The sequence below is a fragment of the Catharus ustulatus genome, chromosome 35, assembly GCF_009819885.2.
Source record: "Catharus ustulatus isolate bCatUst1 chromosome 35, bCatUst1.pri.v2, whole genome shotgun sequence".
In the NCBI taxonomy this organism is placed as follows: domain Eukaryota; kingdom Metazoa; phylum Chordata; class Aves; order Passeriformes; family Turdidae; genus Catharus; species Catharus ustulatus.
The window spans coordinates 1,251,370-1,272,882 of NC_046255.1; the positions used below are offsets into that span (position 1 = coordinate 1,251,370).

Sequence of the window (21,513 nt, forward strand, 5' to 3'; positions counted from 1 at the left end):
CTCAAATCTGACCAAAAATACCCAAAAAATCCCTGTCCAAACCTGCTCAGAATTCCTAAAATAACCACTCAAAAATCTGCTCAGAAATCCCCAAAATTCCAACTCAAATCTGATCAAAAACCCCAAAATTCTGCTCAAAATCCGTGTTGAATTCTTCAAAATTCTGACTCAAATCCACCCAAAAATCCAAAAAAAATCCCCGTCCAAATCTGATCAGAAATCCCAAAAATTCTCAAAGTTCTGACTCAAACCTGCCAAAAAATCCCCACCCAAATCCGACTAAAAATCCCCAAAATCTCTGTCCAAATCTGACCAAAAACCCTGAAATTCTGCTCAAAAATCTGCTCAGAATTCCTGAAATTCTGACTGAAATCGGTCCAAAAATCCCTGTCCAAATTCACCCAAAAATCCCAAAACTCCACTCAAAAATCTCACCAGAAATCCCAAAATTCTACCAAAAAATTTGCTTCGAATTCCTGAAATTCCTGAGTCAAATCTGCCCAAAAATCCCAAAAAATCCCCGTCCAAATCCACCCAAAAATCTGAAATTCCGCTCAAAATCTGCTCAGAAATCCCAAAAATCCCCGTCCAAATCTGACAAAAAAATCTCAAAATTCTGCTCAAAATCTTCTTGGAATTCCTGAAATTCTGCTCTAAAATCCGCCCAAAAATTCCCATCCAAATGAGACCAAAAATCCCAAAATTCTGCCCAAAAATCTGCCCAGAAATCCAAAATATTCCTGTCAAAATCTCACAAAAAATCTCAAAATTCCACTCAAAAATCTGCCCAGAAATCCCAAAATATTCCCGTCAAAATCTGACAAAAAAATCTCAAAATTCTGCTCAAAATCTGCTCAGAAATCCTGAAAATTTTAACTCAAATCTGCCCAAAATTCCCAAATTTCCACGCAAAAATCTGACCAGAAATCCCAAAATTCCATCCAAAAATCACCTTGGAATTCCTGAAATTCTGACTCAAAAATCCTAAAAAATCCAGGTTCAAATCTGACCAAAAATCCCAAAATTTCACTCAAAAATTTGCTCAGAATTCCTGAAATTCTGACTCAAAATCCGCCCAAAAATCCCCAAAATTCCATCCCAAAATCTGCTCAGAATTCCCAAAATTCTGCCCAAAATCCACCCAAAATTCCAGAAAATTCCTCACCCAAAATTCCTCCCAAAATTCCCAAAATCCCCCCAGACCCCTCGGTGCCCCCAGAAAAATTTGGGGAGATTTTAGGAACTTTTTTAATATTTTTTTCCATTTTAAGCTGAATTAAATTCAAATTTTCCTTGATTTTTAGGAAAAATTAAAGAATGTTTAAATCTGTTTTTTTTCTCTTAATTTAATTTAAATTTTTTGATTTTTTAGCAGAAATTTGAGAATTTTTTTTTTTTCCCCTTTCACTTAACAATAATTTTTTTCGGTTTTTTAAGGAGAAATTTTTTTCCTTTTTCTGTCGTTTTTTTTCTCAATTTGAATTTTTTTTCCCCTTTTTCCTTTGAATTTAAATTTCTGTTTTTTAGAAAAAATTACGATTTTTTTCCTCAATTTAATTTAAATTTTTTTCTGTTTTTTAACAGAAATTCGAAATTTTTTCCCCAGTTTTTCTTCAATTTAATTCAAATTTTTTTTAAGAAAAAATTTTGATTTTTTCCTTTTTTTTCCCCAATAAATCTAAATTTTTTTCTGTTTTTTAAGGGAAATTCGAAATTTTTTCCCCTTTTTTTTCTCAATTTAATTTAAATTCTTTTTAAGAGAAAATTTCGATTTTTTCCCTTTCTCTCCTCAATTTAATTCAATTTTTTTTCTGTTTTTTAACAGAAATTGGAAATTTTTTCCCCCTTTTTTTGCTCAATTTAATACAGTTTTTTTTAAGAGGAAATTTTGATTTTTTCCCTTTTTCCCCTCGATTTAATTCAATTTTTTTTGTGTTTTTTAAGGGAAATTTAAAATTTTTTTTCCCATTTTTTCCTCAATTTAATTCAAATTTTTTACAGAAAATTTTAATTTTTTTCCCATTTTTTCCTCAATTTAATTCAAATTTTTTACAGAAAATTTTAATTTTTTTCCCATTTTTTGCTCAATTTAATCCAATTTTTTTTCCGTTTTTCACGGGAAATTCCAAAATTTTTTCCCATTTTTTCTTCAATTTAATATAAATTTTTTTTAAGAAGAAATTTTAATTTTTTCCCTTTTTCCCCTCGATTTAATTCAAATTTTTTTCTGTTTTTAAAGAAAATCCGAAATTTTTTTCCCCTTTTTTTTCCTCAATTTAATATAAATTTTTTTTAAGAAGAAATTTTAATTTTTTCCCTTTTTTCCCCTCAATTTAATTCAAATTTTTTTCTGTTTCTTACGGAAAATCTGACATTTTTTCCCCTTTTTTTTCTCAATTTAATTTAAACTTTTTTTAGAGAAAACTTTAATTTTTTCCCTTTTTTCTCCTGATGTAAATTCAAATTATTTTTGTTTTTTTTCCGCCCCTCCCCCACCGCGCGCGGCTCCCGGGGCAACGCCGGGGGTGGGGGAGGGGCGGGGAGAGCTCAAAAACCTCGGCGGGTGGGGGAGGGGCAGCGAAACAACAACCTGAGGAGGGGGTCGGGACCTCCCCCCGCCCCTCCCCCACCCCCCAAAAAACCCCAAAAAAATTCCCACCCCTCCCCCACCCCCAAAAAAACCCCAAAAATCGATCCCGCCCCTCCCCCACCCTCACCTGCACCCGGAGCCGCGGCCGCACCTGAGCCGGGGTGGGGGAGGGGCGGGGCCTCGCTGGCCACGCCCACCCCCCCTCTGCCCCTCCCCCACCCCAGCCAAAAAATCCCCAAACCCCCCGGACCGGTTCTGCCCCTCCCCCACCCCGCCCCTCCCCCACCCCGCCCCTCCCCCTTCCAGAAATTTCCCAAATTTTTTGGCCCCTCCCCCACCCTCAATTTCAATTTTTTGGCCCCTCCCCCACCCCAAATTTTCCCATCCCGAATTTTTGATCCCCCCCCAAAAAAATTTTGGTTTCTTCCACCTTTTATTTCCAGCTCCCCCCTCCCAAATTTATTTTGGACCCTCCCAAATTTTTTTGACCCCCTCCGAACTTTTTTTTTGACTCCCCCAAATTTTTCTCCACCCCCAAAAATTATTTTGGACCCTCCCAATTTTTTTTGACCCCCCCCAAATTTATTTTGGACCCTCCCAAATTTTTTTTGGACCCTCCCAAATTTTTTTTGGACCCTCCCAAATTTTTTTGACTCCCATAAATTTTTTTGGACCCCCTTCCCCCCTAATTTTTAGACCCTCCCAAATTTTTTTGACTCCCCCTGAATTTTTTTTGGAATCTCCCAAATTTTTTGGACCCCCTCAAGTTTTTTTGGACCCTCCCAAATTTTTTTTGACCCCCCCCCAAATTTTTTTTTGGAATCTCCCAAAATTTTTGGACCCCCTCAAGTTTTTTTGGACACCCCCCTAAATTTTTTTGGACCCCCCCTGAATTTTTTTTGGAATCTCCCAAATTTTTTTGACACCCCCCCTAAATTTTTTTGGACCCCCCCCAAATTTTTTGAACCCTCCCAAATTTTTTTTTGGACCCTCCCAAATTTTTTTTGGACCCCCTCAAATTTTTCTCCACCCCCAAAAATTATTTTGGACCCTCCCAATTTTTTTTGACCCCCCCCAAAATTTTTTTGGACCCTCCCAAATTTTGACCTCCCTGAATTTTTTCTTGGAATCTCCCGAGTTTTTTTGGACCCCTCCCAACTTTTTTGGACTCCCCCTAAATTTTTTTGGACCCTCCCAAATTTTTTTGGACCCCCCCTAAATTTTTTTATCACCCCCCAAATTTTTTTGGACCCCTCCCAAATTTTTTTTACCACCCCCCAAATATTTTTGGACCCTCCCACATTTTTTTTTTACCGCTCTGAATTTTTTTTTGGAATCTCCCAAATTTTTTGAACCCCTCAAATTTTTTTTAGACCCCCCCTGAAAATATTTTTGGACCCCTCCCCCAATTTTTGAACCCCCCTCAATTTTTTTTTGGACCCTCCCAAATTTTTTTTGACCCCCCCTGAATTTGTTTTGGAATCTCCCAAAATTTTTGGACCCCTCCCAATTTTTTGGATCCTCCCAAATTTTTTTTGGACCCTCCCAAATTTTTTTTGACCCCCCTGAATTTTTTTTTGGACCCCTCCCCCAATTTTTGACCCCCCCCTAAATTTTTATGGACCCTCCCATATTTTTTTAAACCCTCCCAAATTTTTTTTGGACCCTCCCAAAATTTTTTTTACACACCATAAATTTTTTTTAACCCCCCCAATTTTTTTACCCACCCCCAAATTTATTTTGGACCCCCCCAAACTCTTTTTTAGATCCTCCCAAATTTTTTTGACCCCTGCCAAATATTTTTAAACCCTCCCAAATATTTTTTTTACTCCCCCAAATTTTTTTTACCCACCCCCAAATTTTTTTTTTGATCCTCCCAAATATTTTTTTTACTTCCCAAATTTTTTGTTGATTCCCCCCAAATTTTTTTAACCCCCCAAAATTTTTTTTACCCCCAAAAATTGCACCCAGAGCCCCCCCCCTTTCTTTGCTTTTATTTGATATAAAAACATAACTTACAAAGGGGGGGGGAGGGGCGGCCCCAAACCCCCCAAATTGGGGGAGGGGAGACCCCAAAAATCCCCCAAAAATTCCCCAAAAATCCCCAAAAATCCCCCCAAAATTTGGGGGGGGGAGGGGAGGAACAGCCCCAAAATCCCCCAAAATTCCCCCAAAATTTGGATTTTTTTGGGTGAGGATTTGGGGAGGGGGAGGGGAAATTTGAAGACCTAAATTTTAATTTTTTTTGGAAAAAATGAAATTTTGAGGTTTCCAAAACTAGAAAAAATTAAATTTTTAGGGGAAAAAATAAACAGGAAAATTCCCCAAAATTTTTTGGTGAAAAAAAAAGATTTGGGGAAGGAAATGAGGGAAAAATCCCAAATTTTGGGGTTTAAACGTGGGAAAAAAAACAAAAATTTGGGGTTACAAAATGGGAGAAAAAACCCAAAAATCTGGAGGGAAAAAATCCAATTTTGGGGTCCCAAATTGGGGATAAATCCAAAATTCAGGTTCCCAAAATGAGGAAAAAAAATCCAAATTTTGGTTCCCAAATATTAAAAAATCCACAAAATTCAGAATCCCAGAATGGGGAAAAAAACCAAAAATTTGGGGTCTCAAAATGAAGAAAAAAACCCAAAAATCTGGGTCCCAAATTTCTTCAAAAACCTCAAATTTTGGATCCTAAATAATGAAAAAAACACCAAAATTTGGGTCCTAAAATGAGAAAAAACACCCCAAAATTTGGATCCCAAATTACAAAAATTTGGGTTTTAAATCATGAAAAAAACCCCAAATTTGGGTCTTAAATTATGAAAAAACCCCAAAATTTGGGTTTTAAATTATGAAAAAAACCTCAATTTTGGGTCTCAAATTACGAAAAAACCCCAAAATTTGGGTTTTAAATCATGAAAAAAACCCCAAAATTTGGTTTCCAAATGGGGAAAAAAACCAAAAATTGGGTCTTAAATTATGAAAAAAAAATCTTAAAATTTAGGTCTTAAATCATGAAAAAAACCCCAAATTTTGGGTCTTAAATCATGAAAAAAATCCCAAAAGTGGGATCCCAAAATGAAAAAAAAACCCCAAAATTTGGGTTTTAAATAATGAAAAAACCCCAAAATTTGGGTCCTAAATTATGAACAAAAACCCAAAAATTTTGGTTCTCAAATTAAGAAAAAACCCCAAAATTTGGGTTCCAAATCATGAAAAAAACCCCAAAATTTGGGTTTTAAATTATGAAAAAAAACCTAAAATTTGCTTTTTAAATGGGGAAAAAAACCTCAAAATTTGGGTCCCAAAAAGAAGAAAAAAGCCCCAAATTTGGGGTCCCAAACAGAAGAAAAAAACCCCAAAATTTGGGTTTTAAATTATGAAAAAACCCCCAAAAATTTGGTTTCCAAATGGGGAAAAAACCCAAAAATTTGGGATCTCAAAATGAAGAAAAAAACCCCAAAATTTGGATTTTAAATTTCTTCAAAAACCCAAAATTTGGATTTTAAATCATGAAAAAAACCCCAAAATTGGGATCCCAAAATGAAGAAAAAGAGCCCCAAAATCTGGATCCCAAATTACAAAAATCTGGGTTTTAAACTATGAAAAAAACCCCAAAATTTGGGTTTTAAATTATGAAAAAAACCCCAACATTTGGGTCTTATATCATGAAAAAAAACCCAAAATTTGGTTTCCAAATGGAGAAAAAACTAAAAATTTGGGGTCTCAAAAATGCAGAAAAAAACCCCAAAATTCGGATTTTAAGTCATGAAAAAACCCTCAAAATTCGGGTCCCTAAATTATGAAAAAAAACCCAAAATTTGGTTTCCAAATGGAGAAAAAAACCCAAAAATTTGGGATCTCAAAATGAAGGAAAAAACCAAAAATTTTGGATCCTAAACTTCTTCAAAAACCCAAAATTTAGATTTTAAATAATGAAAAAAACCCCAAAATTTGCTTTTTAAATTATGAAAAGAAACCGAAATTGGGATCCCAAAATGAGCAAGAAACCCCCAAATTTGGGATCCCAAATCATGAAAAAACCCCAAAATTTGGATTTTAAATGATGAAAAAAACCACAAAATTTGGATTTTAAATTTCTTCAAAAAACTCAAAATTTGGGTCCCAAATCTCCCCCAAAAACCCCAAAATTCGAAATTTTCCAGCGTGCTTTTGCCGCCCCCTGGTGGCGACATCGCGGAACTGCAGCGCCCCAAAATTTCATTTTTTTTTTCGATTTTTTTTTAAATTTTTGGGAATTTTTTGGGGATTTTGGGGGGGATTTTTAGGGGATTTTTGGGGGGTTTTGGGGCGGATTTTTGGGGTGGGTTTGGGGGATTTTGGGGTCCCTAACGCATGCGGTAGTCGGTGGAGCAGGAGAGTTCACAGAGCTGCCCCTTGAAGTCCAGGTCGATGGTGAAATCCAGGTCGCGCTTTTGGGGGAAAAATTTGGAATTTTTGGGACGATTCCAGGCACAGAAATTCAGTATAAACCCTCCCAGGAAAAAATTCCACCCCAAAATTAAAAAATTGTATCCCAGGATGACCAAAATTTATCACAAAATTTAAAAATTTAGCCCAAATTCCCTCCCAAAATATAAAAATTCTATCCCAAAATCCCCAAAATTTACCCTAAAATATTAAAATTTACCCCAAAATAAAAAAACCTCCTCTGAAATCACCAAATTTATCCCAAAATATTAAAATTTATCCCAAATTCCCTCCCAAAATTAAAAAATCTTATTCCAAAACCCCCAAAATTTACCCCAAAATAAAAATATTCTCCCCTGAAATCACCAAATTCACCCCAAAATATTAAAATTTACCCCAAATTCCACCCCAAAATAAAAAAATCATATTCTAAAATCCCCAAAATCTTCAATTTTACCCCAAATTTTCTCCCAAAATCCTTCCCAAAATAAAAAATCCTTCCCCAGAATCCCCAAATTTACCCTAAAATTAAAAATTCTCCCCTGAAATCACCAAATTTATCCCAAAATATTAAAATTTATACCAAATTCCCTCCCAAAATTAAAAAATGCTATCCCAGAATCCCCAAAATCTTCAATTTTACCCCAAATTTCCTCCCAAAATCAAAAATCTTTCCATAAATTCCTCAAATTTATCCCAAAATATTCAAATTTACACCAAAATCCCCCCCAAAATAAAAAATCCTCCCCTGAAATCCCGAAGTTTACCCCAAAATTGTCCCCAAAAACCCCCCAAAATACTAAAAAATCCCTTAAAAAAACCCCCCAAAAAATCTCTTTTAAAAAATCCTTTAGGAACCCCCTAAAAACCCCAAAAAATCCCTCAAAAAACCTTAAAAAATCCCTTTAAAAAATCTAAAAAATCCCCCCAAAAACCCCTTAAAAAACCCTAAAATAAACTTTAAAGTCCCTTTTAAAAACCCTAAAAAATCTCTTTAAAAACCCCAAAAAATCCCTCAAAAACCCTAAAAAAACACCTTTAAAAAACCTAAAAAATCCCCCCAAAAAACCCCTTAAAGACCCTAATAAACACTTTGAAGTCCCTTTTAAAAACTCTAAAAAAACCCTTAAAAAACCTCTAAAAACTCTCTAAAACCCCTCAAAAAATCCTAAATATCCTTTCAAAAAACCTTAAAAAACCCCTTTAAAAAACCCTAAAAAACCCCTTTTAACAGAACCTAAAAAATCCTACTAAAAAACTAAAAAAAATCCCTTAAAAAAACCCCAAAAATCCTTTTAAAAAAAAAAAATCCCTTTAAAGATCATTAAAAAATCTCCTAAAAAATCTCTTAAAAACTCCAAAACACCCTTTTAAAGAACCCTTAAAAATCCCCTTAAATATCCTAAAAATCCCTTAAAAAAACCCTAAAAATCTCTTTGAAAAAACCTGAAAAAACCCTTTAAAAAACCCTAAAAACCCCTTAAAAATCCCTTTAAAAACCCCTAAAAAAATCCCTTAAAAATCTCTAAAAATCCATTTAAAAACCCTAAAAATTCTCTTAAAAAACCCTTAAAACCTCCCTTTAAAAATCCCTTAAAAATCCCATTAAAAACCCCTAAAACACCCTTTTAAAAAACCCCAAAAAATCCTTTTTAAAAACCCTAAATAACCCCTAAAAAAACTCCTAAAATCCCTTTTAAAAAACCCTATAAATCTCTTAGAAACTCCCAAAAAAACCCTTTATAAAACCACTAAAAAATCCCTTTAAAAAACCCTAAAAAATCCCTTTAAAAACCCCAAAAAATCCTTTTAAAAACCCCTTAACAATTCTTCAAAAAATCCCTTAAAATCCCTTTAAAAACCAAAAAACATCCCTTTAAAACGCCCAAAACCTCTTAAAAAAAACCCTAAAAAATCTCTTAAAAATTCTAAATATTCCTTCAAAAAACCCTAAAAAAAATCCCTTAAAAAACCCTAAAAAAATCCCAATAAAAATTCCTAAAAAATCCCTTAAAAACCCTAAAAAATCCCTTTAAAAAACCCTAAAAAATGCCAATAAAAATCCCAATAAAAATCCCTTATAAACCCCTAAAAAATCCTTTAAAAACCCTAAAAAATCCCTTTAAAAAACCTTAAAAAATCCCTTTAAAAAACCTTAAAAAAACCCTTAAAAACCCCAAAAATCTCTTTAAATCCCCCCAAAACCCCTTAAAAAAACCCCTAAAAAATCTCTTAAAAATCCTAAATAACCCTTTAAAAAACCCTAAAAAAATCCCTTAAAAAACCCTAAAAAATCCCAATAAAAATCCCTTAAAAACCCCTAAAAAATCCCTTAAAAACCCCAAAAAATCTCTTTAAAAAACCCAAAAAAATCTCTTTAAAAACCCAAAAAAATCCCTTTAAAACCCCCCAAAACCCCTTAAAAAAACCCTAAAAAATCTCTTAAAAATCCTAAATAACCCTAAAAAAATCCCTTAAAAAACCCTGAAAAATCCCAATAAAAATTCCTAAGAAATCCCTTAAAAACCCTAAAAAATCCCAGTAAAAATCCCTAAAAAATCCCTTAAAAACCCCAAAAAATCCCTTTAAAAAACCTTAAAAAATCCCTTTAAAAACCCCAAAAAATCATTTTAAAACCCCTAAAAAATCCCTTTAAAAACCCTAAAAAACCCCTTTAAAACCCCAAAAACCCCTTAAAAAAACCCCTAAAAAATCCCCCAACCCCCCAAACTTCCCCCAACCCCAATTCTGGGTCGGGAAATCCAAATTTTGGGTGTAAAAATCCGAATTTTGGGTGTAAAAATCAGAATTTTGGGTTCTCTCACGTTGTTCTTGGCGTTGGGTTTCATGGTGATGGTGCCGAAAATTTCCTCTCCGCTCTTCACGGTCAGGTATTCCTCCATGTAAAACACAGTCTGCTTCCAGTGTGTGTACGGGGATTCTGGGCCTGCAAAAACACAAAAATCATTCTTAAATTTTATCCCTTTTTTTGGGATTTTTTTCCCATTTTTTTCTATTTTTTTCTGATTTTTTTCTGATTTTTTCGCGATTTTTTTCTCATTTTTTTAGCATTTTTTCTGATTTTTTCGGGTTTTTTTCAGTGATTCTTAAGCTATTTTTTTGGGGATTATATTCTGATTTTTCAGTTAATTTTTTACATTTTTTTCCTGATTTTTTTTGACTTTTTTCCAAATTTTTTCTGATTTTTTTCTGATTTTTTTATGATTTTTTTCCCATTTTTCGCGATTTTTTTCTGATTTTTTCAGCATTTTTGCCCATTTTTTCTCTAATTTTTAAGCTGTTTTTTTGGGTTTATTTTCTCATTTTTCACTTAATTTTTCTCATTTTTTTCTAATTTTTTTTCCAATTTTTTCTGATTTTTTTTGGATTTTTTTCTGATTTTTTCGCGATTTTTTTCTGATTTTTTCAGCATTTCCGCCCATTTTTTCAGTGATTTTTAAGCTATTTATTCCTGATTTTTTTGAGTTTATATTCTGATTTTTCACTTAATTTTTCTCATTTTTTTCTAATTTTTTTTCCGATTTTTAAAGATTTTTTTCTGATTTTTTTCCCATTTTTCGCTATTTTTTTCTGATTTTTTCAGCATTTTCACCCATTTTTTGACAGATTTTTAAGCTATTTATTCCTGAATTTTTTTGAGTTTATATTCTGATTTTTCAGTTAATTTTCCTCATTTTTTCCTGATTTTTTAGTGATTTTTTCCCATTTTTTTCTGATTTTTTTCTGATTTTTTTGCCATTTTTTGCTATTTTTTTCCTAATTTTTTCAGCATTTTCGCCCATTTGTTCTCTGATTTTTAAGCTATTTATTCCTGATTTTTTTGGGTTTATTTTCTCATTTTTCAGTTAATTTTTCTCATTTTTTCCCTAATTTTTTAGTGATTTTTTCCAATTTTTAAAGAATTTTTTGTGATTTTTTAGCGATTTTTCCCCATTCAGTGTCAGGTATTCCTCCATGTAAAACACAGTCTGCTTCCAGTGTGTGTACGGGGATTCTGGGCCTGGAAAAATCCAAAAATAATTCCAAAATTTTATCCTTTTTTTTGGGATTTTTTTCCCATTTTTTTCTATTTTTTTCTGATTTTTTTCTGATTTTTTCGCTATTTTTTTGTAATTTTTTTAGCATTTTTTCTGATTTTTCCGGGTTTTTTTCAGTGATTTTTAAGCTATTTTTTTGGGGTTTATTTTCTGATTTTTCAGTTAATTTTTTACATTTTTTTCCTGACTTTTTTCAGATTTTTTTCCAATTTTTTCTGATTTTTTTTGGATTTTTTTCTGATTTTTTCGCTATTTTTTTCTCATTTTTTCAGCATTTCCGCCCATTTTTTCAGTGATTTTTAAGCTATTTATTCCTGATTTTTTTGGGTTTATATTCTGATTTTTTAGTTAATTTTTCTCATTTTCCTTCAGATTTTTTAGCGATTTTTTCCAAAAACCCAAAACCCCGCAAAAAAACCCCCAAAAAGTTCCATAAAAACTCAAAAAAATCCCAAAAAATCCCCCAAAAAACTGCAAAAAAATCATAAAAAATCCAAAAAAAATCCCAAAAAATCCCCCAAAAAATCCCAAAAAATCCCTCCAAAAAATCCTCAAAAATACCAAAAAAATCCCCAAAAAAACCTCAAAAAAATTCATAAAAAATCCCCAAAATTCCTCAAAAAACCCCCAAAAAATCCCCAAAAAAACCTCAAAAAAATCATAAAATATCCCTAAAAAACCACCAAAAAATCCCCAAAAAATCATAAAAAACCCCCAAAAAATCCTCAAAAAATCCCAAAATCCCCCCCCCAAAATCATTAAAAAATCCCAAAATTCCCAAAAAAATCCCCAAAAAAACCTCAAAAAAATCATAAAAAACCCCAAAAAAATCCCCAAAAAATCTCCAAAAATCCCCAAAATATCCCCAAAAAACCCTCAAAAAATCCCAAAAAATCCCAAAAAACCCTCAAAAAATCCCCAAAAAAATCCCAAAAAATCACAAAAAAATTCCAAAAATCCCAAAAAAATCCCCAAAATTTCCCCAAAAAGTCATTAAAAAATCCCCAAAATTCCTGAAAAAAATCCCCAAAAAAACCTCAAAAAAATCCCAAAAAATCCCAAAAAATCCCCAAAAAATTCCAAAAAAATCCCAAAAAATCCCAAAAAAAATCCCAAAAAAATCCCATAATTCCCAAATAAATCCCAAATTTCCCCAAAATCCCATTTTTTCCCCCAATTTGCTCACTGGTGGAGAAGCCGGTGCGCTTGTGGCAAAAAATCCTCCAAAAAATCCCAAAAAATTCCCCAAAAATAAAAAAAAAATCCCCAAAAATCATGAAAAAACTCCCCCAAAAAATCTCCAAAAAAACCCCAAAAAATCATTAAAAAATCCCCAAAAAATTAAAAAAAAAATACCCCAAAAAATCATAAAAAATAAAAAAAAATCCCCCAAAACCTCCCCCAAAAAATCCCAAAAAAAACCCCAAAAAACAAAAAAAAATCCCAAAAAATCCCCCCAAAATTCCCAAAAAATCCCTGAAAAACCTCAAAAAAATTCATAAAAAATGCCCCAAAAATCCTGAAAAAAACCCAAAAAACCCCAAAAAATCCCCCAAAAAATCCCCAAAATTCCCAAAAAATTCCTCAAAAATTCTTCAAAAAAATCCTCAAAAATTCTTAAAAAAACCCTCCAAAATTCCCCAAAAAATCCAGAAAAACCCCCAAAAAATCCCCAAAAAATCCCAAAAAACCCCCAAAAAATCCCCAAAAAATCCCAAAAAAAATCCCAAAAAATCCCCCCAGAAAATCCCAAAAAACCCCCAAAAAATCCCCAAAAAACCCCCAAAAAACGCCAAAATTCCCCCAAAAAATCATTAAAAAATCCCCAAAATTCCCCAAAAAACCCCCAAAAAATCCCAAAAACCCCTCAAAAAAATCATTAAAAATCCCCAAATAAATCCCAAAAAAATCCCCAAAACACCCCCAAAAATCCTCAAAAAAATCATAAAAAATGCCCAAAAGACCCTCAAAAAACCCCAAAAAATGCCCAAAAAATGCCCAAAAAACCCCCAAAAAACCCCCAAAAAATGCCCAAAAAATGCCCAAAAAATCCCCAAAAAATCCCCCAAAAAACCTCAAAAAAATCATAAAAAATCCCAAAAAAATTCCAAAAAATTCCAAAAAAATCCCAAAAAATGCCCAAAAAATCCCAAACCCCCCAAATTTCCCCAAAACCCCCAAATTTCCCCCCAATTTGCTCACTGGTGGAGAAGCCGGTGCGCTTGTGGCAGCGCGTGAACTCGATGTTGAAGTACGCCACCAGCGCGTGCACGTAATCGTTGCGCTTCACCTGCAGGCAGAACGGGGCCGTGAACGTCAGCTCCTCCACCTTCACTGTGTAGATGTCCACCTCCTGGGGGGAAAAAACAAAAAATTGGGAAAAAAGAGTGAAAAAATAAAAAAAAAAATGGTGAAAATCGGTGGAAAAATGGCGAAAATCTGCTAAAAATGGAGAAAATCCGTTAAAAAATGGCCTAAAAATGGAGAAAACGACCCAAAATGACCCAAAATGATCACAACTCCTCCACCTTCACCGTGTAGATGTCCACCTCCTGGGGAGAAAAAACAAAAAATTGGGAAAAAAGAGTGAAAAAATAAAAAAAAAAATGGTGAAAATCGGTGAAAAAATGGCGAAAATCCGCTAAAAAATGGAGAAAATCCGTTAAAAAATGGCCTAAAAATGGAGAAAATGACCCAAAACGACCCAAAATGATCACAACTCCTCCACCTTCACCACGTAGATGCCCACCTCCTGGAGAGAAAAAACAAAAAAAATGGGAAAAAAATGGGAAAAAATTTTAAAAAATGGTGAAAATTGGTGAAAAAATGGCGAAAATCCGCTAAAAATGGAGAAAATCCGCTAAAAAATGGAGAAAAAATGGAGAAAATTGATTAAAATGACCCAAAATGACCCAAAATCAACCTCAGCTCCTCACCCTGACTGTGAAATGTTCAATTCCTGGGGAGAAAAAACAAAAAAATGGTTAAAAATGGGAAAAAATGGAAAAAAATGGTGAAAAAATGGCGAAAATCCGCTAAAAAATGGAGAAAAAATGGAGAAAATTGATTAAAATGACCCAGAAAAAATGGAAAAAATGGAGAAAATTCCTGACTGTGAAATGTTTAATTCCTGGAGACAAAAATGGGGAAAATAGTTAAAAATGGTGAAAAAACAAAATAAAAATGTTGAAAATCGGTGAAAAAATGGCGAAAATCCGCTAAAAAATGGAGAAAAAATGGAGAAAATTGATTAAAACGACCCAAAATTGATCCCAAACTCAGCTCAATCCCAGCTCCTCCACCTTCACTGTGTAAATGTTCAATTCCTGGGGAAAAAACAAAAAAATGGTTAAAAATGGTGAAAAAATTTTAAAAAAATGGTGAAAATCGGTGAAAAAATGGCGAAAATCCGCTAAAAAATGGAGACAATCCGTTAAAAATTGGGTTAGAAATGGAGAAAATGACCCAAAATTGATCCCAAATTCAGCTCAATCCCAGCTCCTCCACCCTGACTGTGAAATGTTCAATTCCTGGGGAGAAAAAACAAAAAATGGTCAACATGGTGAAAAATGGAAAAAAAATGGTGAAAAAATGGCGAAAATCCGCTAAAAAATGGAGAAAAAATGGAGAAAATTGATTAAAATGACCCAAAATCAACCCCCAAATTCAGATCAATCCCAGCTCCTCCACCCTGACTGTGTAGATGTTCAATTCCTGGGGGGAAAAACAAAAAAATGGCAAAAAAGAGTGAAAAAATAAAAAAAAAATTGTGAAAATTGGTGAAAAAATGGCGAAAATCCGCTAAAAAATGGAGAAAATTGATTAAAATGACCCAAAATTGATCCCAAATTCAGCTCAGCCCCAGCTCCTCCACCCTGACTGTGTAGATGTTCAATTCCTGGGGAAAAAACAAAAAAATGGTTAAAAATGGGAAAAAATAAAAAAAAAATGGTGAAAATTGGTGAAAAAATGGCGAAAATCCGCTAAAAAATGGAGAAAATCCGTTAAAAAATGGCCTAAAAATGGAGAAAATTGAGTTAGAAATTATTAAAATGGAGTAAAATGACCCAAAATCAACCTCAGCTCCTCACCCTGACTGTGAAATGTTCAATTCCTGGGGAGGAAAACGGGAAAAATGGTTAAAAATGGGAAAAAATATTTTTAAAATGGTGAAAAAAATGGCGAAAATCCGCTAAAAAATGGAGAAAAAATGGACAAAATTGATTAAAATGACCCAAAATCAACCCTCAAATTCAGATCAATCCCAGCTCCTCCACCTTCACTGTGTAGATGTTCAATTCCTGGGGGAAAAAACAAAAAAATGGGAAAAATGAGTGAAAAAATAAAAAAAAAAATGGTGAAAATCGGTGAAAAAATGGCAAAAATCCGCTAAAAAATGGAGAAAAAATGGAGAAAATTGATTAAAATGACCCAAAATGACCCAAAATCAACCTCAGCTCCTCACCCTGACTGTGAAATGTTCAATTCCTGGGGAGAAAAAACAAAAAATGGTTAAAATGGTGAAAAATGGAAAAAAAATGGTGAAAAAATGGCGAAAATCCGCTAAAAAATGGAGAAAAAAATGGAGAAAATTGATTAAAATGACCCAAAATTGATCCCAAATTCAGCTCAATCCCAGCTCCTCCACCTTCACCGTGTAGATGTTCAATTCCTGGGGAGAAAAATGGGAAAAATGGTTAAAAAGAGTGAAAAAATAAAAAAAAATGGTGAAAATCGGTGAAAAAATGGCGAAAATCCGCTAAAAAATGGAGAAAATCTGTTAAAAATTAGGTTAGAAATGATCAAAATTGACTAAAATGACCCAAAATCAACCTCAGTTCCTCACCCTGACTGTGAAATGTTCAATTCCTGGGGAGAAAAAACCAAAAAAAATGGTTAAAAATGGGAAAACATGGAAAAAAATGGTGAAAAAATGGCGAAAATCCGCTAAAAAATGGAGAAAAAATGGAGAAAATTGATTAAAATGACCCAAAATCAACCCCCAAATTCAGATCAATCCCAGCTCCTCCACCTTCACTGTGTAGATGTCCACCTCCTGGGGGGAAAAAACAAAAAAATGGGAAAAAAGAGTGAAAAAATAAAAAAAAAATGGTGAAAATCGGTGAAAAAATGGCGAAAATCCGCTAAAAAATGGAGGAAATCCGCTAAAAATTGGGTTAGAAACGATCAAAATTGATTGAAATGACCCAAAATCACCCTCAGTTCCTTCACCCTGACTGTCAAATGTTCAATTCCTGGGGAGAAAAAATTAAAAAATGGGAAAAAATGAGAAAAAAATGGGAAAAAAATGGTGAAAAAATGGAAAAAAATTAAAAAAAAAGGTGAAAAAATGACAAAAATCATTGAAAAAATTAAAAAAAAAGGGAAAATCCCCTGGATTTTTGGGTTAAATTCTCCCAATTTTGGGTCATTTCCCTCTGAAATTTTTTTTTAATTTTTCAGTGAATTTTTGGGTCGAATTCTGTGATTTTTGGGTCATTTCCTCATTGATTTTTAGGATCATTTTCCCTTTTTTTCGAGCGATTTCCTTCAATTTTTTGCCATTTCTCCCTGAATTTTTGGGTTAAATTCCCCCAATTTTGGGTCATTTTTCCCTGGATTTTTTTTATAATTTTCCCAGGATAATTATTTAAAATTTTTTTGTGATTTTTGGGTTGAATTCTGTGATTTTTGGGTCATTCCCTCATTGATTTTTAGGATCATTTTCCCTTTTTTTGGAGCGATTTCCATCGATTTTTTACCATTTCCCTCTGAATTTTTGGGTTAAATTCCCCCAATTTTGGGTCATTTCCCCCTGAATATTTTTTATAATTTTCCCTGAATATTTTCTATAATTTCTCATGAATTTTTGGGTTAAATTCTGTGATTTTTGGGTCCTTTCCCCTGGATTTTTTGCCATTTTCCCCAGGATTTTTGGGTTATTTTCCCCAATTTTGGGTCGTTTTTCCCTGGATTTTTTTTATAATTTTCCCTGGATAATTATTTATAATTTTTTGTGATTTTTGGGTTGAATTCTGTGATTTTTGGGTCATTTTCACACAAATTTTTTTTCCCTTTTTCCCTTTTTTTGGAGCGATTTCCCTCAATTTTTTACCATTTTCCCCCGGATTTTTGGGTTCAATTCTCCCAATTTTGGGTCATTTCTTCCTGAATATTTTTTATAATTTCCCCTAAATATTTTCTATAATTTCTCATGAATTTTTGGATTAAATTCTGTGATTTTTGGGTCCTTTCCCCTGGATTTTTTGCCATTTTCCCTTGGATTTTTGGGTTATTTTTCCCAATTTTGGGTCATTTTTCCCTAAATTTTTTTTATAATTTTCCCAGGATAATTATTTATAATTTTTTGTGATTTTTGGGTTGAATTCTGTGATTTTTGGGTCATAGTCACATAAATTTTTTTTCCCTTTTTCTCTTTTTTTGCAGCGATTTCCCTCAATTTTTTACCATTTTCCCCAGGATTTTTGGGTTAAATTCCCCCAATTTTGGGTCATTTCCCCCTGAATTTTTTTTATAATTTTCCCTGAATATTTTTCTATAATTTCTGTTATTTTTGGGTTAAATTCTCTGATTTTTGGGTCATTCCCTCATTGATTTTTAGGATCATTTTCCCTTTTTTTGGAGCGATTTCCCTCAATTTTTTACCATTTCCCCCCGGATTTTTGGGTTAAATTCACCCAATTTTGGGTCATTTCCCCCTGAATATTTTTTATAATTTTCCCTGAATATTTTCCATAATTCCCCATGAATTTTTGGATTAAATTCTGTGATTTTTGGGTCCTTTCCCCTGGATTTTTTGCCATTTTCCCTTGGATTTTTGGGTTATTTTTCCCAATTTTGGGTCATTTTTCCCTGGGTTTTTTTTATAATTTTCCCTGAAATTTTTTTATAATTTTTCTGTGAATTTTTGGGTTAAATTCTCTCATTTTTGGGTCATTTTCACATAAATATTTTTTCCCATTTTTCCTTTTTTTGCAGCGATTTCCCTCAATTTTTTGCCATTTCTCCCTGGGATTTTTGGGTTAAATTCTCCCAATTTTGGGTCATTTCCTCTTGAATATTTTTCTATAATTTCTCATGAATTTTTGGGTTGAATTCTGTGATTTTTGGGTCATTTCCTCATGGATTTTTAGGATCATTTTCCCTTTTTTTGGAGTGATTTCCCTCAATTTTTTACCATTTCTCCCTGGATTTTTGGGTTAAATTCTCCCAATTTTGGCTCATTTTCACATGAATATTTTCTATAATTTCTCATGAATTTTTGGGTTAAATTCTGTGATTTTTGGGTCCTTTCCCCTGGATTTTTTGCCATTTTCCCCTGGATTTTTGGGTTATTTTTCCCAATTTTGGGTCATTTTTCCCTGGATTTTTTTTATAATTTTCCCTGGATAATTATTTATAATTTTTTGGTGATTTTTGGGTTGAATTTTGTGATTTTTGGGTCATTCCCTCATTGATTTTTTTTCCCATTTTCCCTTTTTTTGAAGCGATTTCCCTCAATTTTTTACCATTTCCCCCCGGATTTTTGAGTTAAATTTCCCCAATTTTGGGTCATTTCTCCCTGAATTTTTTTTTATAATTTTTTTGGGTTGAATTTTGTGATTTTTGGCTCCCACCTTGATGAGACAAGCGTTGGTCACCAACTGTTTGGGATCCACCACGTCCACCAGGGGCTCCTTGATGGCCACGTCCTTGATGCACGACATGTCGAACCCGTAAACGTTCTCCCACCCTTTGGGGCAAAAAAACACAATTTTGGGCAAAGTCACAAAATTCAGAATTTTAAAAAAACAATTTCTGATGCAAAACAGAAAAAAATTTGGGGTTTTTAGGGGTTTTTATGGTTTTTTTCTCATTTTTTTGGGTTTTTTTTCTGATTTTTTTCAGATTTTTTTAGTGATTTTTTTCGGTTTTTTTCTGATTTTTTTCTGATTTTTTCTGGTTTTTTTTGGGTTTTTTTGGTTTTTTTGTCTGATTTTTTGGGGTTTTTTTTGGGGTTTTTTTCTGATTTTTTTCGGTTTTTTTTCTGATTTTTTAGTGATTTTTTTCGGTTTTTTTCTGATTTTTTTGGGGTTTTTTTGGGTTTTATTCTGATTTTTTTGGGGTTTTTTTCAGGTTTTTTCTGATTTTTTTTGGATTTTTTTCTCATTTTTTTCTGATTTTTTTGGGGTTTTTTTCTCATTTTTTTCTGTTTTTTTTGGGTTTTTTTGGGGTTTTTCTCTGATTTTTTAGTGATTTTTTTCGTTTTTTTCCTGATTTTTTTGGGGTTTTTTTGAGGTTTTATTCTGATTTTTTTCGGTTTTTTTCTGATTTTTTTGAGATTTTTTTGGGTATTTTTCTGATTTTTTGGGTTTTTTTGGGGTTTTTTTCTGATTTTTTTTGGTTTTTTTTCTGATTTTTTAGTGATTTTTTTCGGTTTTTTTCTGGTTTTTTTGGGGTTTTTTTGGGGTTTTTTCTGATTTTTTAGTGATTTTTTTGGGGTTTTTTTCTGATTTTTTGGGGGTTTTTTTGGGTTTTTTTCTGATTTTTTAGTGATTTTTTTTGGGTTTTTTTCTGTTTTTTTGGGTTTTTTTTCTGATTTTTTAGTGATTTTTTTTGGTTTTTTTCTGGTTTTTTTGGGGTTTTTTTTGGGTTTTATTCTGATTTTTTTGGTGGTTTTTTTCTGATTTTTTTTCGGGTTTTTTTCTGATTTTTTTGGGGTTTTTTGGGGTTTTATTCAAATTTTTTTGAGGTTTTTTTTGGTTTTTTTCTGATTTTTTTTCGGTTTTTTTCTGGTTTTTTTGGGGTTTTGTTCTGATTTTTTGGGGGTTTTTTTCTGATTTTTTTGGAGTTTTTTTTCGGTCTTTTTCTGATTTTTTTGGGGTTTTTTTCGGTCTTTTTTTGATTTTTTTGGGTTTTTTTTCAGTTTTTTTCTGATTTTTTAGTGATTTTTTTCGGTTTTTTTCTGATTTTTTTTGGGTTTTTTTGGGTTTTTTTTGGGTTTTTTTGGGTTTTTATCCTGATTTTTTTTGTGGTTTTTTTCTGATTTTTTTTCGGTTTTTTTCTGATTTTTTTGGGGTTTTTTTTGGGTTTTATTCTGATTTTTTAATGATTTTTTTGGGTTTTTTTCTGATCTTTTTGGGGTTTTTTTGGGGTTTTTTCTGATTTTTTTGGGTTTTTTTGGGGTTTTTTTGGGTTTTTGGAGGTTTGAGTTTTTAATGAAATTTATTGGAATTGCCTCCAAAAAATATTTCTAAAAGTTGGTAAAAATAGCCTTAAAAATTGGTAAAAATATTCCTAAAAATTGGTAAAAATATCCTTAAAATTTTTTTAAAATAGTCCTAAAAATTCCTAAAAAAACCCAAAAAAACCCATCCAAAAATCTCTAAAAATTCCTAAAAAAATCCCAAAAAACCACACCCAGAAATCCCAAAAAAATCCCCAAAAAATCCCTAAAAATTCCTAAAAAATCCCCAAAACACCCCTCCAAAAATCCCCAAAAAATCCCAAAAAATATCCCTAAAAATTCCTAAAAAATCCCAAAAATCCCCTAAAAACATTCCCCAAAAAATCCCTAAAATTCCCTAAAAAATCCCAAAAAACCACACCCAAAATTCCCCCAAAAAATCTCTAAAAATCCCCTAAAAAATTCCCAAAAAACTCCTAAAAAAATCCCCCAAAAAATCCCAAAAATTAAAAAAAAAAAATCCCAAAAATTTTTGGGGTCCTCACAGCAGATTTGATCGTCTTTGTACTGCCTGTACATAATTTGGGGTCCTCACAGGGGATTTGGTCGTCTTTGTACTGCCTGTACATAATTTGGGGTCCTCACAGTGGATTTGCTCGTCTTTGTACTGCCTGTACATAATTTGGGGTCCTCACAGGGGATTTGGTCGTCTTTGTACTGCCTGTACATAATTTGGGGTCCTCACAGTGGATTTGGTCGTCCTTGTACTGCCTGTCCTTGATCCCAATAATGCCCAAAAAATTCCCAAGAAATTCCCAAAAAAATCCCCAAAAAATCCCAAAAAATATCCCTAAAAATTCCTAAAAAATCCCAAAAATCCCCTAAAAACATTCCCCAAAAAATCCCTAAAATTCCCTAAAAAATCCCAAAAAACCACACCCAAAATTCCCCCAAAAAATCTCTAAAAATCCCCTAAAAAAATCCCAAAAAACTCCTAAAAAAATCCCCCAAAAAATCCCAAAAATTAAAAAAAAAAAATCCCAAAAATTTTTGGGGTCCTCACAGCAGATTTGATCGTCTTTGTACTGCCTGTACATAATTTGGGGTCCTCACAGGGGATTTGGTCGTCTTTGTACTGCCTGTACATAATTTGGGGTCCTCACAGTGGATTTGCTCGTCTTTGTACTGCCTGTACATAATTTGGGGTCCTCACAGTGAATTTGGTCGTCTTTGTACTGCCTGTACATAATTTGGGG

At 32.9% G+C, this 21,513-nt stretch overlaps 1 protein-coding gene across 2 annotated transcripts in view; it reads right to left on the bottom strand.

The window, feature by feature from the left end:
• Window positions 1–6,854: 6,854 nt before the first annotated feature.
• The window catches only part of PRMT1 (protein arginine methyltransferase 1), a 35,057-nt gene continuing 20,398 nt past the window's right edge, over window positions 6,855–21,513 (bottom strand). For both annotated transcript variants that reach the window (XM_033083993.2, XM_033083992.1), the window contains 4 exons: window positions 18,708–18,823; window positions 13,273–13,423; window positions 9,838–9,959; window positions 6,855–7,014 (listed from right to left, as the gene is read on the bottom strand). In XM_033083993.2, the coding sequence (XP_032939884.1) occupies window positions 6,931–7,014; window positions 9,838–9,959; window positions 13,273–13,423; window positions 18,708–18,823 (473 nt within the window). In that variant the 3' untranslated portion in view covers window positions 6,855–6,930. The remainder of the gene's footprint in view (window positions 7,015–9,837; window positions 9,960–13,272; window positions 13,424–18,707; window positions 18,824–21,513) is intronic.